General features: G+C 41.9%; 3 protein-coding genes across 3 annotated transcripts; 1 reads left to right on the top strand and 2 right to left on the bottom strand.

Annotated features, from left to right (window-relative positions):
* Window positions 1-7: 7 nt before the first annotated feature.
* On the bottom strand, window positions 8-16825 carry LOC141439369 (uncharacterized). The gene is given in 22 exon segments (XM_074103653.1): window positions 8-663; window positions 2246-2460; window positions 3987-4128; window positions 5495-5628; window positions 6914-7052; window positions 7614-7674; window positions 7677-8702; window positions 9622-9737; window positions 11597-11685; window positions 12519-12662; window positions 12815-12916; window positions 12963-13064; window positions 13111-13212; window positions 13259-13360; window positions 13407-13508; window positions 13555-13672; window positions 13799-14133; window positions 14625-14811; window positions 15133-15215; window positions 15385-15471; window positions 15957-16125; window positions 16391-16825. Coding segments are annotated over 22 exon segments (3756 nt in total). The 5' UTR covers window positions 16438-16825; the 3' UTR covers window positions 8-509.
* Window positions 16826-18818: 1993 nt separating this feature from the next.
* On the top strand, window positions 18819-20081 carry Trs20 (trafficking protein particle complex subunit 2). The gene is made up of 3 exons (XM_074103752.1): window positions 18819-19037; window positions 19169-19318; window positions 19820-20081. Exons 1-3 carry the CDS (start codon window positions 18948-18950, stop codon window positions 19997-19999), a joined length of 420 nt encoding a protein of 139 aa, XP_073959853.1. The 5' UTR covers window positions 18819-18947; the 3' UTR covers window positions 20000-20081.
* A 650-nt stretch (window positions 20082-20731) lies between these two features.
* LOC141439459 (uncharacterized) lies at window positions 20732-25517 on the bottom strand. The gene is made up of 4 exons (XM_074103751.1): window positions 25280-25517; window positions 24944-25189; window positions 21816-21965; window positions 20732-21354 (listed from the first exon to the last, which is right to left on the bottom strand). The coding sequence occupies exons 1-4, from the start codon at window positions 25362-25364 to the stop codon at window positions 21287-21289; spliced, it is 549 nt and encodes a 182-aa protein (XP_073959852.1). The 5' UTR covers window positions 25365-25517; the 3' UTR covers window positions 20732-21286.
* Between the last annotated feature and the right edge of the window lie 241 nt (window positions 25518-25758).

The following is a 25758-nucleotide window of genomic DNA, read 5'->3' on the forward strand; positions in this document are numbered from 1 at the left end:
ACCTATCTACAAAGCCACATATCAAACTCTACAGTATTAATTGTAGAAATGTCTAATTTACGATTTGATACATACAGGCTGTTCCAAATGAGTTTACTTATACTTAAAAAATATAGGTAATAGAAGTAATGTTTTGGCTGGCTGTTCTTTTTGTTGGCTTTACTTGCATTGCGCACAGGCCCTGATTGTATCGTCGTCATTTAACGACTGATGAATTCGAAGTTTCAAATCAATCCGACCACATCTAGGTAGCTTAACCGACTGGCGAGATTTGAAACAACTTACATACCTACGTTAACGTACATTTCGACCATTCCATTCCATTTCGTAATATGCGTATTTCTAATTTATTTTTCGGCATATGTTACGAATAAACGTTCTCTTTTTTCCTATCTCGCTTTCTCTATAGTTTTTTCTTTAGCAGCCCAAATACCTTTAATGAAACAATTTCCCAATTTCTAACTCTATTTAATACAAATAAAGAGTGCAATAGACTTATCTAGCTTAAACTACGAGAGCACGTTTCCGGCGCCCTCCGCCCACTGCTGCAAGTTCTCTGCGACTAAATCCGCCCTCGCCCGGTAGGCATGCTGGAGGGCGGCTGGAAGGTTTTCCTTCTGGGAGCGGATGTACTCCCGCATAGCTGTTAGCTTCGCGCGCCAACTGAAACCAACATATTTTTCACTTCTCATGCTCGTAAAGTTTTTATGCTCTAGTGCATAAAGTTAAATCTTCGTCTAAGACCAATGCAATCAGACCACAGCAAACAGCCACAAACAACAAAGTTTCTATATATTTTTTAATAATTTCTAATCTGTATAAAACTAAAAAAAAAAACAAATCAAAATAAATCAAGAAAAGTAAATATTTATAATTAAAATTATTAAATTAAAATATAAAAAAGTAAAAGGTACCTAGTAAGTGAACAATGTTTCCACTATTATTTCATTTCTTTGCAATCGAAGTGAAAAGCAGTGTAAAACTCGAGCATTAAACCCATTTTCCTGGTCTCGGGTAAAATGGCTCGTTTTATGCTCTTTTTCTACAATCTACTATTTTTCAAATATGCAATGAAATGCCTTCCTTAAAATAGCCTATTTACAGGCCGAAATCCATATTTTGTGATTTTCACATAGGTACATGTAAATAAATAAATAAATAAATTTGCTTAATCTGATAGCCGCTGTTCTATTGGCCCCTTAAGTCTTGACGTCGGTTTTAGGGACACCCTGTATAGCCACTACCAAATATGTCCTTTAACTAATTCCTCATAGGTAAACAATATATGAAACTTGGTTCATTTTGTAGTAGCACTCTTAACTAAATTAGCCGTGGTGGCCTAGTAGTTTGACCTATCACCTCAAGCAGAGCAGCGTGGGTTCAAACCCGGGCTCGCACCTCTGAGTTTTTCGAAATTCATGCGAAATTACATTTGAAATTTATCACGAGCTTCACGGTGAAGGAAAACATCCTGAGAAAGCCTGCACAAACCAGCGAAGCAATTCAATGTTGTGCGTGAAGTTCCCAATCCGCACTGGGCCCGCGTGGGAACTACGGCCCAAGCCCTCTCATTCTGAGAGGAGGCCTGTACCCGGCAGTGGGACGTATATAGGTTGGGATGACTCAGCATGTTGTCGACTTGCGAAATCCAAGAAACCGGTGGATATTGCGGGGCCAAGTATCTATAATAAACTACCCGACAGCATCAAAAATATCCAAAACGACCTGACTTCTTCAACCAATTAAAAAAATGGCTGACTAAAAATGCCTTTATGACATGTCAGAATATAATAATAATGATGATTTAATTTTTAATTATTTTTTTATATTTAATATCTTTTAATTTGAATTTTTAAAGTTGGTTTAATTTTTGATTGCTTTGATTATTTCTTGTATGATTGCATTTTATCTAATTTTTATTTCAATGGAATGATTAAAAATCAATTGCATTTTTGTGTTAATTTGATTGGCTTCGGCTGAATTTTAAATTTGCACAATAAATTGTAATAATGAATTTATATACTTAATAATTTGACATGTACTTTTTTTAATTTTGTTTTTTTTTTTTCATTTATTTACTAAATAGAAATACAATTTAACATTTTACAATAATGCAACTAGCAACACCATACTAAGGTTTAACTGCCGTTGAATTCACTCACATAACCATAAGTAGGATTAAATGAATATCATGAAGATGATTATGATTGATGATCTAAATAAGCGGGGCCTGGACAATACTCACGCGTCATCCTGTTTCTTCCAAAAGGCGAGTTCCTCCTGCACCTTCCGGAACTGTTCCTGGTGGTCGCGGTAGTCTTGGAGCGCGGCGGCAGCACGCGCCCCCCGCGCCTCCGCCGCCGCCTGCTCGGCCGCCTCGGCCGCCACGTCGCTGTCGTGGGAGCTGACTGTTTGCTGGATCTTGGATTTTAGGTCCGCTATGGCTGCTCTGGCTTCTTCCTACAGAGTTTTTTTTTACAATTTTGCGACTAAAGATTATTGCAGTTGTAAAGTCCATGTCCGTTTGAAAATTTTAAATTTATTCTGTCTGTCGATGCCAGTAAACATCTAAAATGATCCCAAGTACATTTTGCCTGCGAAGCATTCAATGGTGCGGGTGAAGTTCCCATCCGCACTGGGCCCGCGTGGGAACTATGGCCCAAGCCCTCTTGTTGTGGATGGATGGATGGACATTTTGCTTCGGAGACGAGCTCTGCTAACACTGGATTTTCATAGAACCCTCCCACTATTTCCCCTTGAAGTACAGTATTCAGCAGGTTTCTTTCAATAAGTGCAATATCTGCCACAGCGGAGCGTTCAAAAATATCTGACACGGTTCTAGAAATTAGGGTCGTATCGTTGCTATTGGTGCTAGTCACTTTTTGTACACCACGGTAAATTTCTTATGTAAAGTAAAAGTTGAATTTTTGAACGAGAAAACAGTCTTTTCGTTCATGGTTGGTCATCTATGTCGGTGACATACCAGGGTCTATATTGGAATCCATACATATTAAAGTCATAACATAATGTTTGCCACAATGATCATTTGCCATAACTCTTTTCTCTTGAAAACTAGAAATAATTCCTGATTGTTATATATAAAATAAATTTAACCTAACATGTAAAGGCCATTTCATAGTTTCTGAAAATTGTATGGCTTTAGAGAAAAAAGAGTTATGGCAAGTGTTCATTATGACAAACATTATGGCTCACATTATGGATCGCGAATGGGACACGACATACCGCCCCGCCGCAAATACTCGCCGCCCGCAAGGGCGATAGAGTTTCTGAACCTCAGGTCCCGGGTGCAAATGTGTTCGCTAACCGCTGGCAGTCGCTTCTCAATAAAATAAGGAAATGTTTGTGTATGTCTGTTTAATGTAGTTATTAATTATTATGTATCTGTCAAGTGTAAGTGTTTTGTATGTTTAGCTAATAATAGAGATGCATTGGTGTGTACTGTAAGTCTTTATTATGAACAAAAGGTTACCCGCGGCTTTGCACGCGTAAACTATTCGGTCTGGTAGTTACAATTTAATTTCCGGGATTTTATTTGCCTGGGAATTCCCGAAATTTATATCATGGTCTTCATTGTAGTTGTGTTAAAAAAACTGACCAAAAGTTCAAAACTCTAAACCCAGCGGTTGAAATAACAAGATTTTATCCCTATCCCGTGGGAATATCGGGATAAAAAGTAGCCTATGTGTTATTTCAGAGGTCCAGCTTGTTATTTCGAGATTTTATCCCTATCCCGATTTTTTTGGCAAATCACTCGCTCACAAACTTTCGCATTTATAATATAATCGAGCGTTAAGTGAATATGTCTTGACTTGTTAGTTTACTAGTAATATGCTAATTTTAATTTGTTCGTTTTTTAGTTTTACGGTGAATTGGATGTATATATGTAATACCGTGTAAATGTTATGAAAGAAATAAAGAAATAATATTAGTAGGAAAAGTAGGATAAATAAATAAATAACTAGTACCAGTTTGGCCTGTCGTTGCTTGGCTAGCGCGCTGCGCGTGCGCGTGAGTTGGGCTCGTCGCTGCGCCAGCTTGGACGACAGCTGCTTGAGCGCGTCCAGCGCCAGCTGACCCGCCGACAGGCAGCCCGGCTCCATCAGCTTGCTGGAACACGAATCATGCTAAACGAAACTACCGATTTTTTTGATACAGCCATCATCATCATCATCAGCCGGAAGAAGTCCACTGTCCATCTGTTTTAAAAAAAATATATACCTCTTTGAGTTTCTTGCCGGATTCTTCTCAGCAGAGGTTTTTCCGCACCGGTGGTAGATTTTTTTTGACATTCATAAGTGCTTGTTATAGCCTAAATTGAATAAAGATATTTTGACTTTGACTTTGACTTTGACTGCTGAACAAAGGCCTATCGAAAATACAAACTGAGACATGGATGCACAGAAAAACCAGAAAAAGGGACCAGCACTGGGAATCGCAATCCGTGCTGCGTGCTATAACCCCTACACCACTGCTGGACAGGAATCTAGACACGAATTTTTCCTATGCATACATATCTCAGGTTGCTTATTTCTACTATGCTACTTAAGCAGCAGCATTAGCGACATCTATGTTTCGTCGACAGACGTCACACTCTTTCGGAACTAACCGCTCACCCCAACAAACAAAGGTCCTTCGAACGCCACAATGCACCCACCGGTATTGGCACTCATATCCGGTAGCGATAAGACCACCTGTTGTTTCCCCTGAGTTTTGTGTTCTTTCTTATGTAAAATGGCGGAGCCGCGGGCAACAGCTAGTATTATTTAAAACGAGTGAGAGGGACGGCACGATACGAACTTCGAATTTCGTAATAGCACCCCTGGTCCTCGAAAACGAAGAGAACAGTGGGCGAGCAAAAGTATTTTTTTTTTAGTTAATAGGTAGGCGCCGGAGCTTCGCTAGGGCTAAAACTCGTTAATAAGCGTTTTCTCATATACAAAACCAAGCTAGATCGATTTGTCATCCCCGAATATCCCTACATACAAAATATCATCGAAATCGTTGCGAGCAGTTTCCGAGATTCTGATTATATACAGGAATTGCTCGTTTAAAGTTATTAGATTCTAAGGGGCTGTTTCACTTAACCGACGGTTAAATGTGATGCCGTCTCCGTCTATTCGAACAAAACAAACAGAGACGGCATCACACCTAACCGCCAATTAACACTAATCAATGGATGGTGAAACAGCCCCTAAATGTTTGTACTCACTAAGATTGGTTTTTTGGAATCTTTTTGTATTTTTTATTTCAATTCCAATTTTTTTTATGTTTCTCGATGAGGGCTACGGTATAGATTTCGCTAGCGTCACTGCTTAAGTGGCTAAATAAGGGGAAATTTGTGTCTGTACCGTTGTCCAGCAGTGGTGTAGCGGTATAGCACACGGCACGGAATGCCGAGGAGCTGGGTTCGATTCCCAGTGGTGGTCTTATTTTTCTGGTTTTTCTGTGCATCTATATTTCAGTTTATACTCACGTCTCGTCGATGGCGAGCGCGGCGAGGTCCGGGAACTGCGCGGCCAGGTGTATGAGTCCCTGCTTGTACTCCACACAGCTGTCCAGAGTCTTCTTCTGCCACAGAGCCAGCTCCGTCTCTTTGCCGTGGACCATCTGCGAGGGAAGTTAATACATACAGAGGAACATGGAACCTCCTCCTTTTCTGAAGTCGATTAAGGGTGAGTCGCACTTGTACCCACCCATACTTGGTTTGGATAGGTACTTAACTAAATGTAAGCAAAACAACGTCAATTACGGGCTGTTTCACCATCCTTTCAGTAGTGTTAACTGGCGGTTAGGTGTGATGCCGTCTCTATTTGTTTGTTCGAATAGACGGAGACGGCATCACATTTAACCGTCGGTTACCACTAATCAATGGATGGTGAAACAGCCCCTTAGTGTCTTAAATATTTAAATTTTCCCATTAAACTATCTAAACATTTCATTTCTGTATTGAAAATACACTAGCCTAGTTTGTATTACAATGATAGATAAGTAAAATGTTTAAAATCCTTGAATGTACCAAATCTGGCAGCTGAAGTTTGTTTTCATTTAGTTAAATACCTAAACGTTTCAAGTATAGCAAAAAAAAAATCTCAGTGTAAGTATTTTCTTATGCTTTTATAGAACACAGCAGGCTAGGTTTCTCTTATGAAAATTTGGAAAAAAATATTTTTCATAGTAAATCCTGAGTTTGGAAATGAAACAGTTTGGCAAATGAAACATTTGGAAAACGTGAGTTGGGAAAAGACAGCGAACCCATGGTGCAGTTACCTTAGCGATCTGTTCGGCGAGCACGCGCTTGGAGTCGTGGACCCTGGTGGCGTAGTCCACCTCGTCCAGCAGCCGCGCGCCATATGAACCCCTGGTGCAGTTACCTTAGCGATCTGTTCGGCGAGCACGCGCTTGGAGTCGTGGACCCTGGTGGCGTAGTCCACCTCGTCCAGCAGCCGCGCGCCATATGAACCCCTGGTGCCAGTTACCTTAGCGATCTGTTCGGCGAGCACGCGCTTGGAGTCGTGGACCCTGGTGGCGTAGTCCACCTCGTCCAGCAGCCGCGCGCCATATGAACCCTGGTGCAGTTACCTTAGCGATCTGTTCGGCGAGCACGCGCTTGGAGTCGTGGACCCTGGTGGCGTAGTCCACCTCGTCCAGGCAGCCGCGCGCCATATGAACCCCTGGTGCAGTTACCTTAGCGATCTGTTCGGCGAGCACGCGCTTGGAGTCGTGGACCCTGGTGGCGTAGTCCACCTCGTCCAGCAGCCGCGCGCCATATGAACCCCTGGTGCAGTTACCTTAGCGATCTGTTCGGCGAGCACGCGCTTGGAGTCGTGGACCCTGGTGGCGTAGTCCACCTCGTCCAGCAGCCGCGCGCCATATGAACCCCTGGTGCAGTTACCTTAGCGATCTGTTCGGCGAGCACGCGCTTGGAGTCGTGGACCCTGGTGGCGTAGTCCACCTCGTCCAGCAGCCGCGCGCGCTCCTCGCGCGACATGTCCTGCCCCTCCAGCTCGCGCCGCAGCTGCGCAGTCTCCGCGCTGCCCAAAATATTATACAATATTAATAATAGTACATTGTGTCTTAAGGGCGGTAAATAAGGAATTGCGTACGAGAGTCTATTAGAAGCCCGAAATCGAAGACTGAGGGCTTTAATGAGGCGATGTTCGTAATTCTAGTACCGCCCGTGCGACATACAATGTTTTTCATCACATTTGCGAGTACAATTTTTTATTTCTAAAAGAAAAAATATAATTGTTCCAAATATTGGCGATACCTTAGGCTGCGCTCTTGGCCCTACCACAGACTGAAGATAGAAGACTGAGAATAAGAAGACTGTACGATACGAGCTTCGATTTTCAGATGGGTTTTGCTTTTTTTCTTTCGTCTGATATTTTATCAAGGATTAAGTAAACCAAACGTGACTATGCCAGCTTCATGGGGAGGAGCTTCAAAAACATGTTACACTCTCCCTTGTGCCGAAACTATGTTTATACAAATGTCTGTCTGCATACGTGGCGCGTGCAATGTCAGCGTCGACAGCCTTGAGCTCGGCGGCGGCGGCGCGGCGCGAGGCGCGGGACAGAGACAGCAATACATACGTGGCGCGTGCAATGTCAGCGTCGACAGCCTTGAGCTCGGCGGCCTTGTCCCTGGCGGCGGCGTCGAGGCGGGCGCGGGCGGCGGCGGCGGCGCGGGACAGAGACAGCAATACATACGTGGCGCGTGCAATGTCAGCGTCGACAGCCTTGAGCTCGGCGGCCTTGTCCCTGGCGGCGGCGGCGGCGGCGTCGAGGCGGGCGCGGGCGGCGGCGGCGGCGCGGGACAGAGACAGCAATACATACGTGGCGCGTGCAATGTCAGCGTCGACAGCCTTGAGCTCGGCGGCCTTGTCCCTGGCGGCGGCGGCGGCGGCGTCGAGGCGGGCGCGGGCGGCGGCGGCGGCGCGGGACAGAGACAGCAATACATACGTGGCGCGTGCAATGTCAGCGTCGACAGCCTTGAGCTCGGCGGCCTTGTCCCTGGCGGCGGCGGCGGCGGCGTCGAGGCGGGCGCGGGCGGCGGCGGCGGCGCGGGACAGAGACAGCAATACATACGTGGCGCGTGCAATGTCAGCGTCGACAGCCTTGAGCTCGGCGGCCTTGTCCCTGGCGGCGGCGGCGGCGGCGTCGAGGCGGGCGCGGGCGGCGGCGGCGGCGCGGGACAGAGACAGCAATACATACGTGGCGCGTGCAATGTCAGCGTCGACAGCCTTGAGCTCGGCGGCCTTGTCCCTGGCGGCGGCGGCGGCGGCGTCGAGGCGGGCGCGGGCGGCGGCGGCGGCGCGGGACAGAGACAGCAATACATACGTGGCGCGTGCAATGTCAGCGTCGACAGCCTTGAGCTCGGCGGCCTTGTCCCTGGCGGCGGCGGCGGCGGCGTCGAGGCGGGCGCGGGCGGCGGCGGCGGCGCGGGACAGAGACAGCAATACATACGTGGCGCGTGCAATGTCAGCGTCGACAGCCTTGAGCTCGGCGGCCTTGTCCCTGGCGGCGGCGGCGGCGGCGTCGAGGCGGGCGCGGGCGGCGGCGGCGGCGCGGCGCGAGGCGCGGAGGCCCCCAGCAGCGTGTCGCGGCGCGCCAGGCGGCTGGCCTCGCTGGCAAGGGACGCGGCCGTCGACTCCATCTCTTCGGTCAGCGCTTGCTCGTGCACTTGGAACGTAAACAACTAGTTTTTAGGTTTCCGTACCCAATGGGTGCCAACGGAACCCTATTACTGAGACTCCGCTGTCTGTCTGTCTCAGGGCTTGGGCGCGTCCTTAAGAACGACAGATACATGCTGTTGCAGTCTATAATGATGGGCAAAGCAGACGTAAAGAAACATGGGTGAAGGAAAAAATCGTGGCGGTGCTACGTTCGAGAGTGGACCGGCATCGCTTCATCAAAATTCTAAAATCGAAGTTCGTATCGTGCCGTCCCTCTCACTCTCGTATTGAATAATATAAGCGTCAGCGGGACGGCAAGATACGCAGTTCGAATTTTGCACTTCGTAGTATAGGATCAGCTGTTTGCTGTTTCGGCTGGCTGCTGACAGAGACGAGTATAAAAAGCCAACGGCCGACCTTCAGGATTGAAGACGCCCTGAAAGAACAATCAAAATAAAGCCACAGACCCTTAAGGTGAAAATCTTCAACCAGAGGGCGTATTGCCTAATGTTTCTGACGCAATTCTGTCATTTGATTGTGATCGCGAGCGCCAGAAACGTTATTCACTATAGCTCTTATTTACGGTGTTGAATTATCATACTTTGCAGGTGGTAGGACCTTGTGCAAGGTCCGCCCGGATTGCTACCACCATCTTGCTCGCTAATCCTGCCGTGAAGCAGCAGTGCTTGCACTGTTGTGTTTCGGCGTGGAGAGTAAGACAGCCGGTGAAATTACTGGCACTTGAGGTATCCCATCTTAGACCTCTAGGTTGGCAACGCATCTGCAATACCTCTGGTGTTGCAGATGTTTATGGGCAGTGGTGATCTCATACCATCAGGAGACCCACTTGCTCGTTTGCAATCCAGTCAAATAAAAAAAACTTAGACATAGCTTATCCGACTCGCGCTTAACTCGTCAATTCTTACCTTTGATGACTTCCTCCAGCTCCCTGATCTTGTCATCGTCAGTGCCGAGGAGTTGCTTGAGCCGCTGTAAATAATCCTGCGTGAGGTCGTCATAAGACGCCTCGGGAGCCTGGAACCTGGACATAACAACTTGAACTAATATTGAAGTTAAACTAGGGTAAAATTAAGATTGGTTTTTTGGAATCTTTTTGTATTTTTTTATTTCAATTCCAAATTTTTACTTTACTACGGTCATCCCGTAAAACCTAAATTGAAAATACAAACTGAAATATAGATGCACAGAAAAACCAGAAAAATAAGACCATCACTGGGAATCGAACCCAGGTCCTCGGTATTCCGTACCGCGTGCTATACCGCTACACCACTGATGGTCAACACCAGCCATCAGTGGTTGACCATCAGTGGTGTACCTGGGTTCGATTCCCAGTGATGGTCTTATTTTTCTGGTTTTTCTGTGCATCTATATTTCAGTTTGTATTTTCAATTTAAACTAGGGTATTCGGGCGTTTATTCTGTATGATTTTCGTGGGCACGTTTTTGTTGACATAGTAGAAGATTCTGTTACAGTTTCCAAGTTATCTAGTAGAAATACAGGACGTCTAAAAAATATTTGGACTTGTCATCAAATTCTACAGCCCATTCATAAAAAAAAGGAAACCATGAAAATGAACCGGTTAAAACGCAATTCTCCAGCAATCTTAGCCGCTATAATTTGCCTTGTAAATTTGGTACATTTACTATTATCTGATTTTTTTTTTTAAATTTCCACCCTACATTTTAGATTTTAGAGGGGGGAGTCCCCTCAGGGACGCTCGATTTTAATGAAAATTTGCACTTTAAAGTTGAATATTTCGCAAACACACCACTGAATAGAAAAATCTTCTTAGCAACCCCCAACTGGTTTTGACCTACTTGAAAAGACCCCGATACGATACGATACCCCATACTAGTCGAGAAAAAAAAATCACCCCCACTTTGTCTTTTTTTTTTTTTTTTTATTCGACTGGAAGGAAAACGAGCAAGTGGGTCTCCTGATGGTAAGAGATCACCACCGCCCATAGACACCTGCAACACCAGGAGGATTGTAAATGCGTAGCCAACCTAGAGGCCTAAGATGGGATACCCAAGTGCCAGTAATTTCACCGGCTGTCTTGCTCTCCACGCCGAAACACAACAGTGCAAGCACTGGTGCTTCACGGCAGGATTAGCGAGCAAGATGGTGGTAGCAATCCGGGCGGACCTTGCACAAGGTCCTACCACCTGCAAAAACGTACTATAAAATATAAATACGTCTATGGGAGGTAAAAAAATATATATTTTATTTTACCACTTTGTCGGCGTGACTGTTATGTATATTGATGCCAAATAACAGCTTCCTAGTACCAACGGTCTCTGAGCTTAGCGGCGGACGGATAATCAGACAGACATGGCGTAACTATTTTAACTTAGACGACCAGATGGCCTAGTGGTTAGAGAACCTGACTACGAAGCTTGAGGTCCCGGGTTCGATTCCCGTGTCGGGGCAGATATTTGTATGAAAAATACGAATGTTTGTTCTCGGGTCTTGGGTGTTTAATTTGTATTTAAGTATGTATCTATCTATATAACTATATTTATCCGTTGCTTAGTATACCCATAACACAAGCTTTGCTAAGCTTACTTTGGGACTAGGTCAATTGGTGTGAATTGTCCCGTGATATTTATTTATTTATTATTATTATTATTACACCTATTTTTGTAACATATTTATATAATTTCTTGTTCCCAAATGGTTGTCTGGAAGAGATCGCTTTTAGCGATAAGACCGCCTATTGTCTACCGTGAATCTAAGTGTTTATATTATAAGTATTTTTACTGCTTTATGGTGTGCAATAAAGAATATTTGTATTTGTATTTGTATTATTATTATTAACTATAAGGATTCCTAGTTGACTACGGAACCCTAAAAAAAAAGGTGTCGCGTGTCGCTAGGTACCTGTAGAAGCACTCCCTTAGGTATTCGCGGCGCAGGCGCGCCAGCTCGTCGTCGTCCGCGTACAACCATTCGTCAGACACCTCGCACTCCTGGAAACCACCACGTAATATACAGGGTCCAACGGCAATACCACATGGAGAAGAATCATTCACTAATATTATAAATGCGAAAGTTTGTAAGTCTGTTTGTTTCTTACTGTTACTTCATCACGTCTAAACCATTGAACCGATTTCGATGAAATTCGGTATACAGATAGTTCAAGTCTCGGAGAAGGACATAGGATAGTTTTTGAACATGAAACTACCGTGAGATTCACTCATATTAAATATAATGACCCGGATAACTCACGTCTTAAAACATGTCGAGCTAAACTCGATTTAAGACGTGAGTTATCCGGGTCATTATATTTAATAGGATAGTTTTTATTTAATTCTTAAAGGAGAATCAACAGATATTAAATATAATGACCCGAATCAACAGCTTATACAACAATATGAATGCGATAATACCGTCTATTGTCTACCCTGAATCTAACCCCCTTATTCATAAACGACAATCAAACCTATTTTAGTTAAAATGCCGCTAAAATTCGTTTGTCCTTATCTGTCACTTCGGCATTTGTATTTGTTAGAAAGGGACAAAGCATTTGTTAGTTAACATAGGCTTGTTAAGTTTTATGAATAAGGGGGTAAGTGTTTATATCATAAGTTTTTTGTACTGCTTTATGGTGTGCAATAAAGAATATTTGTATTGTATTGTATTGTATGAATGTGATCACGGAAAACTGCATAGTTCCCGCGGGATAGCGATAAACGAATTTTGCGCGAACAGAGTTGCGGGTAACGGCTAGTCTCAAATAATGTAATAATTTTATTTTAAAACAATTTCAACTACATTCACAGATCTTTTGACCACTTGTTACCACTCGCCGCAACATGTCCAGCAGATAGGCGACCAGGGCCAGCGCGTGCGGGAACGCGTGCAGCGTGTTGACCGCCTTCAGCCACGACTTGGACACCGCGCCCTGTATAGTACAGGAGCTGCCCACACATAGACACAGTGATAGTTACCACTCGCCGCAACATGTCCAGCAGATAGGCGACCAGGGCCAGCGCGTGCGGGAACGCGTGCAGCGTGTTGACCGCCTTCAGCCACGACTTGGACACCGCGCCCTGTATAGTACAGGAGCTGCCCACACATAGACACAGTGATAGTTACCACTCGCCGCAACATGTCCAGCAGATAGGCGACCAGGGCCAGCGCGTGCGGGAACGCGTGCAGCGTGTTGACCGCCTTCAGCCACGACTTGGACACCGCGCCCTGTATAGTACAGGAGCTGCCCACACATAGACACAGTGATAGTTACCACTCGCCGCAACATGTCCAGCAGATAGGCGACCAGGGCCAGCGCGTGCGGGAACGCGTGCAGCGTGTTGACCGCCTTCAGCCACGACTTGGACACCGCGCCCTGTATAGTACAGGAGCTGCCCACACATAGACACAGTGATAGTTACCACTCGCCGCAACATGTCCAGCAGATAGGCGACCAGGGCCAGCGCGTGCGGGAACGCGTGCAGCGTGTTGACCGCCTTCAGCCACGACTTGGACACCGCGCCCTGTATAGTACAGGAGCTGCCCACACATAGACACAGTGATAGTTACCACTCGCCGCAACATGTCCAGCAGATAGGCGACCAGGGCCAGCGCGTGCGGGAACGCGTGCAGCGTGTTGACCGCCTTCAGCCACGACTTGGACACCGCGCCCTGTATAGTACAGGAGCTGCCCACACATAGACACAGTGATAGTTACCACTCGCCGCAACATGTCCAGCAGATAGGCGACCAGGGCCAGCGCGTGCGGGAACGCGTGCAGCGTGTTGACCGCCTTCAGCCACGACTTGGACACCGCGCCCTGTATAGTACAGGAGCTGCCCACACATAGACACAGTGATAGTTACCACTCGCCGCAACATGTCCAGCAGATAGGCGACCAGGGCCAGCGCGTGCGGGAACGCGTGCAGCGTGTTGACCGCCTTCAGCCACGACTTGGACACCGCGCCCTGTATAGTACAGGAGCTGCCCACACATAGACACAGTGATAGTTACCACTCGCCGCAACATGTCCAGCAGATAGGCGACCAGGGCCAGCGCGTGCGGGAACGCGTGCAGCGTGTTGACCGCCTTCAGCCACGACTTGGACACCGCGCCCTGTATAGTACAGGAGCTGCCCACACATAGACACAGTGATAGTTACCACTCGCCGCAACATGTCCAGCAGATAGGCGACCAGGGCCAGCGCGTGCGGGAACGCGTGCAGCGTGTTGACCGCCTTCAGCCACGACTTGGACACCGCGCCCTGTATAGTACAGGAGCTGCCCACACATAGACACAGTGATAGTTACCACTCGCCGCAACATGTCCAGCAGATAGGCGACCAGGGCCAGCGCGTGCGGGAACGCGTGCAGCGTGTTGACCGCCTTCAGCCACGACTTGGACACCGCGCCCGGGTACAGCAGGCGCTTGCACACGTGCGGCAGCTGCCACAACAGACACAACACGTTATAATTTGCTTCAACAACAAAACCATCGGGGGAGAAAGGTCGGGCTACAAATATTTCAGCAAAAATCAACATATTGCACATATTAGCACAGGTCTTTTAAAAAACACTTTATAGTTTGTATGAATAATAGATTATACAACAAGAGTGCAAAACGAGCCATTTGACCAGAGACATTAATATAGCCACCCAAGCCGGTGCGGTGACGGTGGATAGACACATAGAGGGGAAAACTGGTTTTTAACATGATCGGATATACCGTTTTCGAGTTATTGCCGGGAAAACTATGCTTCTCAACAAAACGACATAGTGCTACGGAGCTACATTCTCTTGCTGGAAAACTTTTGACTATCTCCTGAGCACATGTAGTAGCATACATTACAACACAGTTTTTTAAGGAATTCTTCAACCGTTGTCTCTCGGACAAAGGGACAGAATAACAATCAAGGAAATGTTGATTGACACGGTACCTTAGTGACGTAGTTATCATTAGTAAGGTTGTCATCATTAGTGAGCGCCTGCAGCAGGGCGCCGGCGATGTCGACGAAGCGCGCGATGGTGAGCGGCCGGATGAGCGCCGCGCCCGGCCCGCGCGACGCCAGGCCTTCCGACACCCGCGCCAGCGTGCTGCGCTGCCATGCCGTGGCAGATATAGGCCTGTGACACACAAGTGTTCATCATCACCATCTCAGCCATAGGACGGCCACTTTGCACATAGGCCTAGCCCACAGACTTCCAGTTGCTTCGGTCGGAAGCAGCTTGCAACCACCGTGAACTTTAACTAGGTCATCCATCCATCATGTTACACAAGTGTTACACTCACTTAGGTAATTACTAGATTCTACATTTATTCATAACTCTTACAGCACCTGGGACTTATCACGCTAATAAAACAAGTAATAGTTACATTGTACCTCGACGTTTCAGCCACATTTCAGTGGCCGTGGTTACGGTTACGAGTAGACTTTTGTATTGTACCTCTGATCCTTAACAGTGACACAAGCCAAAGCCCTGTCGAGAGACGCTTCCCAACTCCTTGATCTGTCCCCTGATGGAGTTCTCTATAAAAAAAAACACTAATTATGCACAAGTGCCTTATTTATTAACATACTAAAAGTAACAGTAATCAAGTAGTAACTCTTGGGGAACATGTGTTTTCGAATTTTAGCACTCCCAATGGAAGCTTGGTCACCCGGATACTAATAAAAGTAATTTAGACAGTGTTCATACCACAGGTGTGGTAGTAGGCCTCAAAAACTGGTTCGAGCGGAGAGGAGTGGCAGTCAGGCGGGAGTCAGCCTGCTGCGAGCGGGACCTCTGGAATATATAATAGAATATAAATATGTTTATTTAGCCAACACATCATGACAAAATAAAAGTAAAAACACATTTACAAAATGATAAAGAATACAAGAACAAACAAATAATGATGTGAAGCCAAAATGGTCTCCACTCAAATATAAACATATTTGTTATGAATTAAGAAATCAATTATATCATTGAGACATTTGCTGTGGAGAAATATTTATTTATTTATATATGACTTTTTTCCCCTTTTTAAACTGCCAGTCACATGGCAGGCAGTCACTGGTAGCCTAGAGGATTACTTGCACCTCCAAAACAAAATTGACATAGTTAACTTTTTTCCAAGTAATCATAGGTAATAGTCAAAAATCATTCAAAAAAGGAGTTTTTTTTAATTATCTATAGGTAAAAATTTGCATTTACCTCAATATTATATTAGACATGTGAATTGTATAAAGTTATATTAATATTTTATGATCAGAGTCAATCTCAATTACCTGTTTCAATGGTGGTTTAGATGCCGAAGCTTCACGACTGAGCCGGACACTAGAGCGGCCCGTGTCGGCACTACTGGAGCGCGGGCCGGCGCCGCTGGGCCGCCGCGAGTCCGACAGGCGGTCCGTGGACCCCACCCGACGCGGCAGGAAGGACTGACGCTCACCCAATCTAATACAATTCAACGTAACACAGTAGTAGATTGTATAATCTAATGACGCTTTTTACCAGTCTTGCGTTTTAGAATATCTAAAGAGAGATGCGTTTAGTGGGAGGTTCATCTAAGATTTACGTATGATGCGTAATTTTACTTAATCAACTTCAAATTGTACCTCATACTAGAAAATACCTGGTACACATTACTGAAGTGTAATTGGATTCATCAAAGGAATGAGAATATGGTAAGAGAACGTTATGTTAAAGTTCGTAGTTTTACCTTGATTTGCGGGGAGCCTGCCCAGGTACAAATCTTGTTGGTAGCATCATGCACTTCCTTTATTCCTTAGCATAACACAAACACAATAACACTAAAAATATCACAACAAGAGCTTATAATTTGTAGCTAGCTGGCGGTTACAATACGAATTCAAAACTTTGTTTAGAAATTTTGACATTGACAAGTCGTTTTTTTTTTTATACAATAAAAATGCGTTCATAAGTAACCAAAATAAGGCAGACTGTTCAACGTAATCGAAAAGAAACAGGATAGGCATACAAATTAATATTTATATTTTATCCGCGTTCTACAACGTATTTAAATCTTCTAGAATTTTCTGAGTATCACTAAGAATTTGTGGCATAGATGGATCCAAAAGACACAATTTTACAAAATTATTTAACTGTGGCGGTATAGGGAGACTTCCAGTTGCACCTGAGAAAAAAGGTATTGATATTATTTATTTAATAAAGAACAGCGTAATGTATTGTATTGTCGTACTCGCTATCACATAACACATTACCCATCTAAAGGCACGGCCACATGTAAGTCGCTCAACGCTCGATTCGAGCGTCAAATCTGGGCACGTGACATATAGCGATAAAGCTGAAAATGTTTTGCTTTATCGTTAGAAAAAAAACCTCTCCAATTCCGGCAAAAACACTGCTATTATTTTTTTCATTCACTCCAATTTATTTATTTGTACCACTGCCACGACTGCTACTGAATGAGATTAAGAAATCAGTTTCCAAGACCAAGATCATTCCTATTCCTACAAGCAGCCATCTTGTCGCTGCTGCTCAACGCGGCGACTTGAGCTACTTTTTTGAGTCGCGGTAAATTCAAAATTTAATTCAAAATGAGGTCACGTGACCAGATTTATAGCTGCAAGCAAACGAGCGACGAGCGGCTGCATGTGGCCGTACCTTAATAACGCTCATCATAAATGCGTTATGACCTACGACCACAAGCCCCGAATGATAGTGATAGAAAAAAAAATTCGCTCTTGTGAACTGCAGGGCTACTATGAAACTCGAAACTCGAAGTTTGTTGTAGTTCGTATCGTGCGGTCCGTCTGACACTTATACTATTTAATACGCGAGCGAGAGGGACGGTACGATACGAACTTCAAGTTTCGAGTTTCGCAGTAGCCCTACTGATCGTACGTAATCCAACCGTAATCCTAAATCGAGCACCAGTTAAATGCAGTGAAACATTATTAGATACTATTCTTTGTAACATAGTTCATACCAATTCCTTCAATTGCACTCTTCATGACCTCTTCAACATTGCGATAGCGAGATTGAAATACTTTTCCTGATGCTGTCGAATTGTGCTCTACTACAGGAAAATGTTGACCCAATTTCTCAAAGCATTCAGCAATATTGTCTTTTATTTGAAATTTTATTTTCCATATCTAAAAACGTTTAGGTACAACACGTATAAAAACATTGTTAATTGTAATAAATTAAGTGTAAGTAGAAAAGCGACTTACTTCGTTATTTAGACCGCTAACTATTAATATTAGGATATCTTCTTTAAATATGCCTTTTATTTTGTTGTTCAGGTTTAAAGATTCGAATATCGTCGTTTCATCCGTAATGAATAATATGTCGCAAGTGATTCTCAACGTCCACTTTGTTGTTTTTGAATTATGTTTGCACCAACTTCCCGCCCGCCAAAACATCAACTTTTCAATAGATGTAGACCATGAATCTAAAAGGAAAAAAATGCGTTACGTTTACGTACTGCATGCAATAGAACTAAAAACGTACGCTTATTTTTAAATATGATAAATTGAAAAGCTCACAGTTCATATTTTTATAAAGCTGAAACACTTTTCAAAGTTTAATATTCGACGAATCACGTCAACTGTTCGTATTAAAGTTAAACAAAACAAACAGAACAATGAAACAACAATGCAACTTTATTATATTCCCGCCAAAATGTTTTTTTTTTCTATTTATTTATACGTTAGTGTTTTGAAAATAAGGCACTATAATTTGCAACAAACATCCTCTACTGCATCTTCTAGCAGCTCCACTAAAATGGCATCGCATTGATTTTCGTTAATTTTTTATTTCAATTTCGTAATGGATTTTTTCTACTCGATTAAGCGGTATCGTGTCACAGTCGCTAAAACTCGTAAAGTAACATGAAGTAACTTTAACTTGAACGCACTTTAAGACATATCATCTTGACAAAACTTGCAGACGTCAAATCCGTTCTGAAACTGAAACCAAAATATTTCAATAGACATTCGTGTATTTTATTTACAAATATACGTTCAACTAATTTTCTTCGTTAAAAATAGATAAAATATATAGACATACAAAAACCATAATAATCAATTTCCAACTATTTTAATGTTCATTGCGCTCTGTAATTCCAACAAAAATACATTTGACAAGCTCTAGCTGTTTCCAATTTTAATGATATTGTCTTTTGAACGACTTATAGTAAGTTGGGTGTAAAAATAATAAAAGTAAATCATTTTAATAATAATCTATTAGAGATCTTATTTCCAAACAATCATTTTTTCTGTTTACACCCCGAAATGGCGGGGACGTACTATTTTGTAATCGTAGGTCATTCGGATAATCCCATTTTCGAAAAAGATTTCATCCCAGTTCCTAAGGAGCTTAAGGTACATATCTGATTATAATAACAAACGAACAACTACCATTGTCCTACGATATAGAAACTGCTCGCGTTACTTATAGACTTAGGCTACACTATAATATCATACTCCTCTAAAATGTTATTGTTTTTTTTTAGAAGGAAGACAATAGACACCTTAACCAATTCATAGCTCATGCAGCATTGGACCTAGTGGATGAACACATGTGGAAAGTGACTAACACATATCTGAAGTCAGTAGATAAGTTTAACCAGTGGTTTGTGTCTGCCTTTGTCACTGCTAGTCAGGTAAAGCTAGGTTTTCGGTAACTAATATTTTTAATTTTTTTAAATACAGCAATTGTAACTATGCTACTTTGCATTTGTCTTCAGTTCAGTCTACCTCTACCATACGGATGTTTGTCCGTCTTGCCGTGGGCTTTTGCCCAGGGCACTTCAAAATAGTTATTTGGAAAGTGTTATTTTATTATTCTTGCTTTCCCAGAGCCAGGTGTGGTCACAGCCTTAAATTTTGGAGGGGGTCATTAAAAATAATTACATCACGGCTAGGGGGAAAAAAAATCTTTTTTCTATTTTACAACTTAGATTTTTCAATTTGATGTGTTTGATTTTGCGGGACGGAGGTCATGTCCCCTGTGACCCCCCTTTTGGACCGCGTCTACCCAGAACCGAGCCATTATATAGATGGCTGTTTGCTTTTGTCACATAAATAAAAAAAAATTGCAACTTTTTAAGACTTAAGGCCCTGTATACAAAGAATTCTTTATTTTTTCGTTCATTAATTCACAGATGCGTTTCATGATGGTCCATGATGTGCGGAATGAAGATGGTATCAAGAATTTCTTCACAGATGTGTACGAGGCATACATCAAGTTGATGCTCAACCCATTTTACAAGGAAGATACTCCAATCACACTTCCAGCATTTGACAAAAAAGTGCAGTTCTTGGGAAAAAAATATTTGACATAGTGGAGATAGACATTACTGTGCAATGTTAATCGATTATTACGAAGTTTGGAAATAGGTCAGGCGATTGCATTAATTACAAATTGATATTATAGTGTTCAAGAAACAATGTTGCACACTAAGGGGCTGTTTCACCATCCATTGATTAGCGTTAACCGACGGTTAAATGCGATGCCGTCTCCGTCTATTCGAACAAAACAAATAGAGACGGCGTCACACTTAACCGCCAGTTAACACTAATCAATGGATGGTGAAACAGCCCCTTAGTATAAAAAAAGATTGAAAAAAAAAACAATGTATTCTGATCTACAATTTGGAAGCCAGTTGTTGTTAGGATAAGTTTAATAAACAAAATTACTATTTTTTCATCAAAGCCATGATGGAAAATATAGAAGAAATGAAAAAAGTTACAGGTTTATTATTAATTTTTCATGCACATAGCAACTTATACTGCCCTCAGAAGGCATTGACAGTATTTAATTTATAGACATTTTGAGTAAAGTGATATTGCATTGCTTTTAGCAGGTTTTATTGCTCTACAAGATACAGCCAATTTGCTTAATTCATCTGATAGAGAATGTTTCAAGCTGTGATGGTATGTATAAATAACTCGTATTTTTTGAGATACTAAATAATAGTTTTTTTTCCAGATAGTTAATAACTTATATTTATAAATAAAGTAAGGATTGAATGTTGATTAATTTTATTAGGTTTATGTAAATAATAAATGTATCCTTTAATTAAAAAAAATGTTTATTTAAATCTTGTTTATGTCTAAACACAATATTAAATTATCATCACAAGGGCAGTTTCCAATAAAAATACGTAAATTAGAACAAATACTTACAAAACTAAGTCTCACTAATTAAATGCATGCATTTTTATTTGAATTACCTTGGGCCCAGATATTAAAATGATGGAAATTAAGCATTTAAATTTTAAATTGTGATAACTGTCAGCTGCAGGAAGTTTATATTCATATTTAGATTCATCATCATCAAGTAGCAAAGTCTTCAGAATTACATGAATACGGTTTTACGTTGCGGCTAGAGCGAATACAGGTAATTTAGAAGACTTAGATCCAATAAGCACTTCATACAGATCTTTCTTGAGCACTCAGATAGTTCTGAAAAACATTCCAAAGGTTACAAAATAAATCAAAGCTTCTGAAATTAGATTACATAGGCAAATTGAAATGTATTAATTATTACTCAATTACAAAAAGGCTACTTTAAAAGCGCATAGTTTATTAAAATAATTATAAAATCTAAATAAATTAAATTAGTGTGTTCAATAGATGGCAGGCAGGCCAAGGTCACTGTCATCAGGATCTGGGATACTTTCATTTGAGAACTCATCTGAAATAATAAAAAATATTTGAATGGACAACATTCTTTTGCTTCTTGTGCTGTTTTGTACTCATTGGGATCTATTCCAAAGAATATACCAGACATTAATTTAATTTAAATTAATTAATTTAACCCTTCCTTTGAGAATAGAAAGAAGCTGAAAAAAAATTCCTCTCGAGTTTGAATAATACATAAGTTGGAAAACATTGGAAGGAAACTGCATTAAATTATTTAGACAGCTTATTTTACTTAGAGGAAATAAAAAGAAACAAAACTGCCTTTATTCCATATGTACGGTCAAGTTCATAGACATGTTGTGAGCAAAAATTTGATCAAAAATATCTGAACACATCTCTGCAATACCAATAGAGTGATAATTGTGATCAAATTTTTGCTCACAAGTTTGTAAACTCGACTGTACTTACCTACCTATTATATCCATCATGAATATTTATAACTGATTATTGTACCTGTAAAGAACTCATCCTGATAGGAGCAGTCAAAGTCAACTCCGGCAGGCCTTGTGTCTGGAGCAGGTGTGCGTGGCGGAGACAGGGAGAGCCGCCTCAGGTCATGTCCAGGTAGAGGGAGATAGTCCAGCGCGTCTTTGTGGTAGTTATCTGCATAATTAAATAATCACTTATATTAAGTCTTTATCTTTGGGGCGAGATTGTTTAAAAATATTTGCACTAAAGCTGAAAGACATAAGATTTGGTGTAAGTATATCAGTTGGTTTGTCATAAAAGCTGAGCTGGTATTATTACATCTGTGCGAGATCAAACTACTATTATAATAATACTAGGTTTTAGCGGCTTCGCTCGCGTTAAATTTGGGGTAACACAGATTTACTTCCTACGATCTTTATTTTCGTGTTTTAATTGTTTTCGGAGGAGTATATTGCAAATTTTTGAATTTAAAAATCAACCTTCATAATTATAATTCGTACAAACTTTGAACCCCTGTTTCACATCTTTAGGTCAGGGGTGTAATTTAGAAACCACGTGTTTCTTTTGCCCGCGACTTCGTACCTACGCGGCATAGGATTGTTTCCCGCGGGATAGGAATAAGTGAATTTAAAAGAAAACCACACTGTCCGCGATTGAATTGAAACAGGCCTCTATTATTTCGGGTATCGATTTTAAAAGCTTTCACTAATAGATTTTTTTAAATCAGCTCAGTTTTTCAGAGATTCTCCCAAACAAACAAAGAAAGCAGACAAAGTTAAATATTTCCTTATCCCATGGAAATTTCGAAAAATCCATACTTAGTGTTCTATGATACTTTATCTACATGTGTGCCAAATTCAGTAGTTTAAACGACGCGTCGTCTGTCAGTCAGTCAGCCTGTCACAGTATACTGTTTTACAGGTATGGATAAATTTTTGTTACGTAATGAGTTGATTGGTTTGGCGTAGGTACTTAATGTGTCCTCCTAACCGTTAAGGAGTTATACCTTCCATCATCAGCTCACCTGAATAACCAGAAAGAATACAACTAAAGGTCTACCTATAGGTAGACGTATACGTGCATATGATATTTAAAGAAACTTCCTCTAACTCCTAACCGTTAAGGAGCTTTACCTTCCATCATCAGCTCATCAACATGAGATGATGTCTACCAGACGCAAATACTTAAATAACTCAAGAAAATATATAAAAAACGTACTTCATGCATGCCCACAAAATTTGGGTTGCCATCGATTTTCATCTTAGGCCTCTAGGTTGGCAACGCATCAGCAAAACCCCTGGCATTGCAGATGTTTATGGGCGGTGGTGATCTTTTACCATCAGGAGACCCACTTGCTGGTTTGCCGTCCAGTTGAATAAAAAAAACAAAATCCCCCTGATGACAGGATCTTGGGGAAATTTCCCGAGGGGGAGTAGATATTCTTAAGAATATATTTTTTTAATCGGTCTACCTACAATTGAGCGAAAAATCGGTGAACATACATAAATAAAATATATATAGCGGAATGCATAACCTCCTTCATTTTTTGAAGTCGGTTAAAGAGCTCTTTGCAGCGTACGTGCAGTATAAGCCTTTGAATTTTTTCTACAACCAGTAAAACGCAAAATCCTGTTTTTTCCCGTTCCCATAGGAATTTCAGAAAATGCTCTATAAATGTTTCCCTCCAATCCCCAAGCCCCCAAGGAACCCACTTGCCAAGTTTCAGCTTTCTGTGACCAGTAAAACGAAAAATCCTTTTTTTCCCCGTTCTCATATGAATTTTGGAAAGTCCTCTCTCAATCAAATGCTCCTCTACATTCCCCAAGCAACCTACATGCTGAATTTCAGCTTTCTACCAGTAAAACAAAAAATCCCATTTATTCCCTTTCCGGTGAGAATTTCGGAAAATTATCTCTTAATGCTTTTCTACACTCCCGAAGCAACCTACATGCCAAATTCCAGCTTTCTACGACCAGTATAACGATAAATCCTGTTTTTTTCTGTTAGCGTCAGAATTTCGGGAAATCCTTTTGTAGTGCTCTCCTACGCTCCCCAAGGAACCTAAATGCCAAATTTTAGTTTTCTACAATCAGTAAAACGAAAAATCCCGTATTTTCCCGTTCTCGTGGGAATTTCGGAAAGCCCTCTCTTAACGCTCCTCTTCACTCCCCAAACAACCTACATGCCGAATTTCAGCTTTCTAGGACCAGTAAAACGAAAAATCCCATTTTTCCCGTTCCCGTCAGAATTTCGGGAAATTCTTTTGTAGTGTTCCCCTAAACTTCTCAAGGAACCTAAATGCCAAATATCAGTTTTCTAAGACCAGTAAAACGAAAAATGGATTCCGTTAAACTGAATATAATCCCGTTGTTTCTTATCCCGTGGGAATTTCCCAAAATACTTAAAACTGTTTTTTATTATAATCACCTACTTTATGCCAAATTTGAAGAGTCTAGTAATTATAGTTCATAAGATTCCATTAAACTGAATATATAAATGCCGTTTTTTCCTTATCCCGTGGGAATTTCCAAAAATCTTGAAATGAATGTTTTGATTAATGTAATACCTACTTGTGAATCAAATTTGAAGAGTCTAGTTGTTATAGTTACTGAGATAGGATCACTCGGAATCGAATATATAAATCCCGTTTTTTCCCGTTCCCGTAAGAATTTCCAAAAATCCTGTCTTAGTGGATGTTTAGTACTTGCTTATGCTTATTAAGGTATCTATGTGAAAAATTTCAAGTCTACGTCCAGTGGTTTCGGCTGTGCGTTGCTATATCAACGATTGATTTTCGATTGACTTTGTCACCACATTACCCCCTTTTAGGGGTTGAATTCTCAAAAAATCTGAAATACATGTTTACTTATTTATTGTTAAGAGTACTCCTGTGAAGTTTCGAATAAAATAGTCTAACTAATCTTGTTTCCCCATACTAACTTTGGACGCCCATTTAAACCCCCTTAAAGGGCGAATTTTGAAAAATCCTTTCTTAGTGCACCCCTAGACCTTAAAAGGAACCTACGTGCTAAATTTGAATCCCTAGACCTAGCGGTTTGGGCTGTGCGTTGATACATCAGTCAATCACTTTTGCCTTTTATATATATAGATAATAGGTAATTATAATATCAATAACACAAACCACCTCTTACCATATCTGTATACAGGTCTTGTAAATTCAATCTCTTCAAAGTTTATAGCATCGTCAGATTTAGCATCAGCATCGTTGTAAATTAGGGCTCCTACGTTGACCGGGCGCGGCGTAAAGACTTGTCTCATTGGCGTACTTTGCAACGCTTTGCCGGTGTTACATAGAAATGACTTCTTCGGTTCCGCGCCCTTTTTCAGAGGCTCGTTGGGCTTAATAGGACCCATAGAAACTGACTTTCCCATGTTCTCTGTGAAGAATAATATTTTTTAAATCAAAATACAGTTCAAAATGTAACAGTACAGTAGTATATTTATCAGAATCTACAAAAATAACATACCAATATTGTGTAACGGTTGTCGGGCGACATTTTTCGCCGGTAGACGCGTTACGTGGTCTCCAAAGATGTTGAACAACTCAGACATGGTGAATTTTGTCAAAAAGGATAATTTTATGAAGAAATCTGCTTCAAATATTTGCACGGTAAGCTTTAAAAGGTAATAATACGACACAAAAAACGTTAACGTACTCAACAAACTTCGAAATTTGTCAGTTTGCCATTGCCACAGAGGCAACAAACAAAAAATGTTGTTTTGTTTGTTTACGATTTAAAGCATGATGTACACTGGCCGAATATACAGGACAGAAGGGCTACTACAAAACTCGAAGTTCGTGTCGTGCGGTCTCTCTGACGCTTACACTATTTAATACGAGAGCGAGAAGGACGGTACGATACGAGCTACGAGTTTCGTAGTAGCCCTGCAGAACTACACGAAATTTGAATTGTTAAATTTGAACGCGTCGACAATGGCTGATGTA

Source organism: Choristoneura fumiferana, chromosome 20, assembly GCF_025370935.1.
Source record: "Choristoneura fumiferana chromosome 20, NRCan_CFum_1, whole genome shotgun sequence".
NCBI lineage: Eukaryota > Metazoa > Arthropoda > Insecta > Lepidoptera > Tortricidae > Choristoneura > Choristoneura fumiferana.

Coding starts and splice junctions, on each gene's coding strand:
- Trs20 (XM_074103752.1), top strand. CDS start 18,948: ATGGCGGGGACGTACTATTTTGTAATCGTAGGTCATTCGGATAATCCC. Junction 19,038..19,168: donor CAGTTCCTAAGGAGCTTAAG/GTACATATCTGA, acceptor GTTTTTTTTTAG/AAGGAAGACAATAGACACCT. Junction 19,319..19,819: donor CCTTTGTCACTGCTAGTCAG/GTAAAGCTAGGT, acceptor ATTAATTCACAG/ATGCGTTTCATGATGGTCCA.
- LOC141439459 (XM_074103751.1), bottom strand. CDS start 25,364: ATGTCTGAGTTGTTCAACATCTTTGGAGACCACGTAACGCGTCTACCG. Junction 25,190..25,279: donor ACAACCGTTACACAATATTG/GTATGTTATTTT, acceptor TATTCTTCACAG/AGAACATGGGAAAGTCAGTT. Junction 21,355..21,815: donor TCAGGATGAGTTCTTTACAG/GTACAATAATCA, acceptor TTATTATTTCAG/ATGAGTTCTCAAATGAAAGT.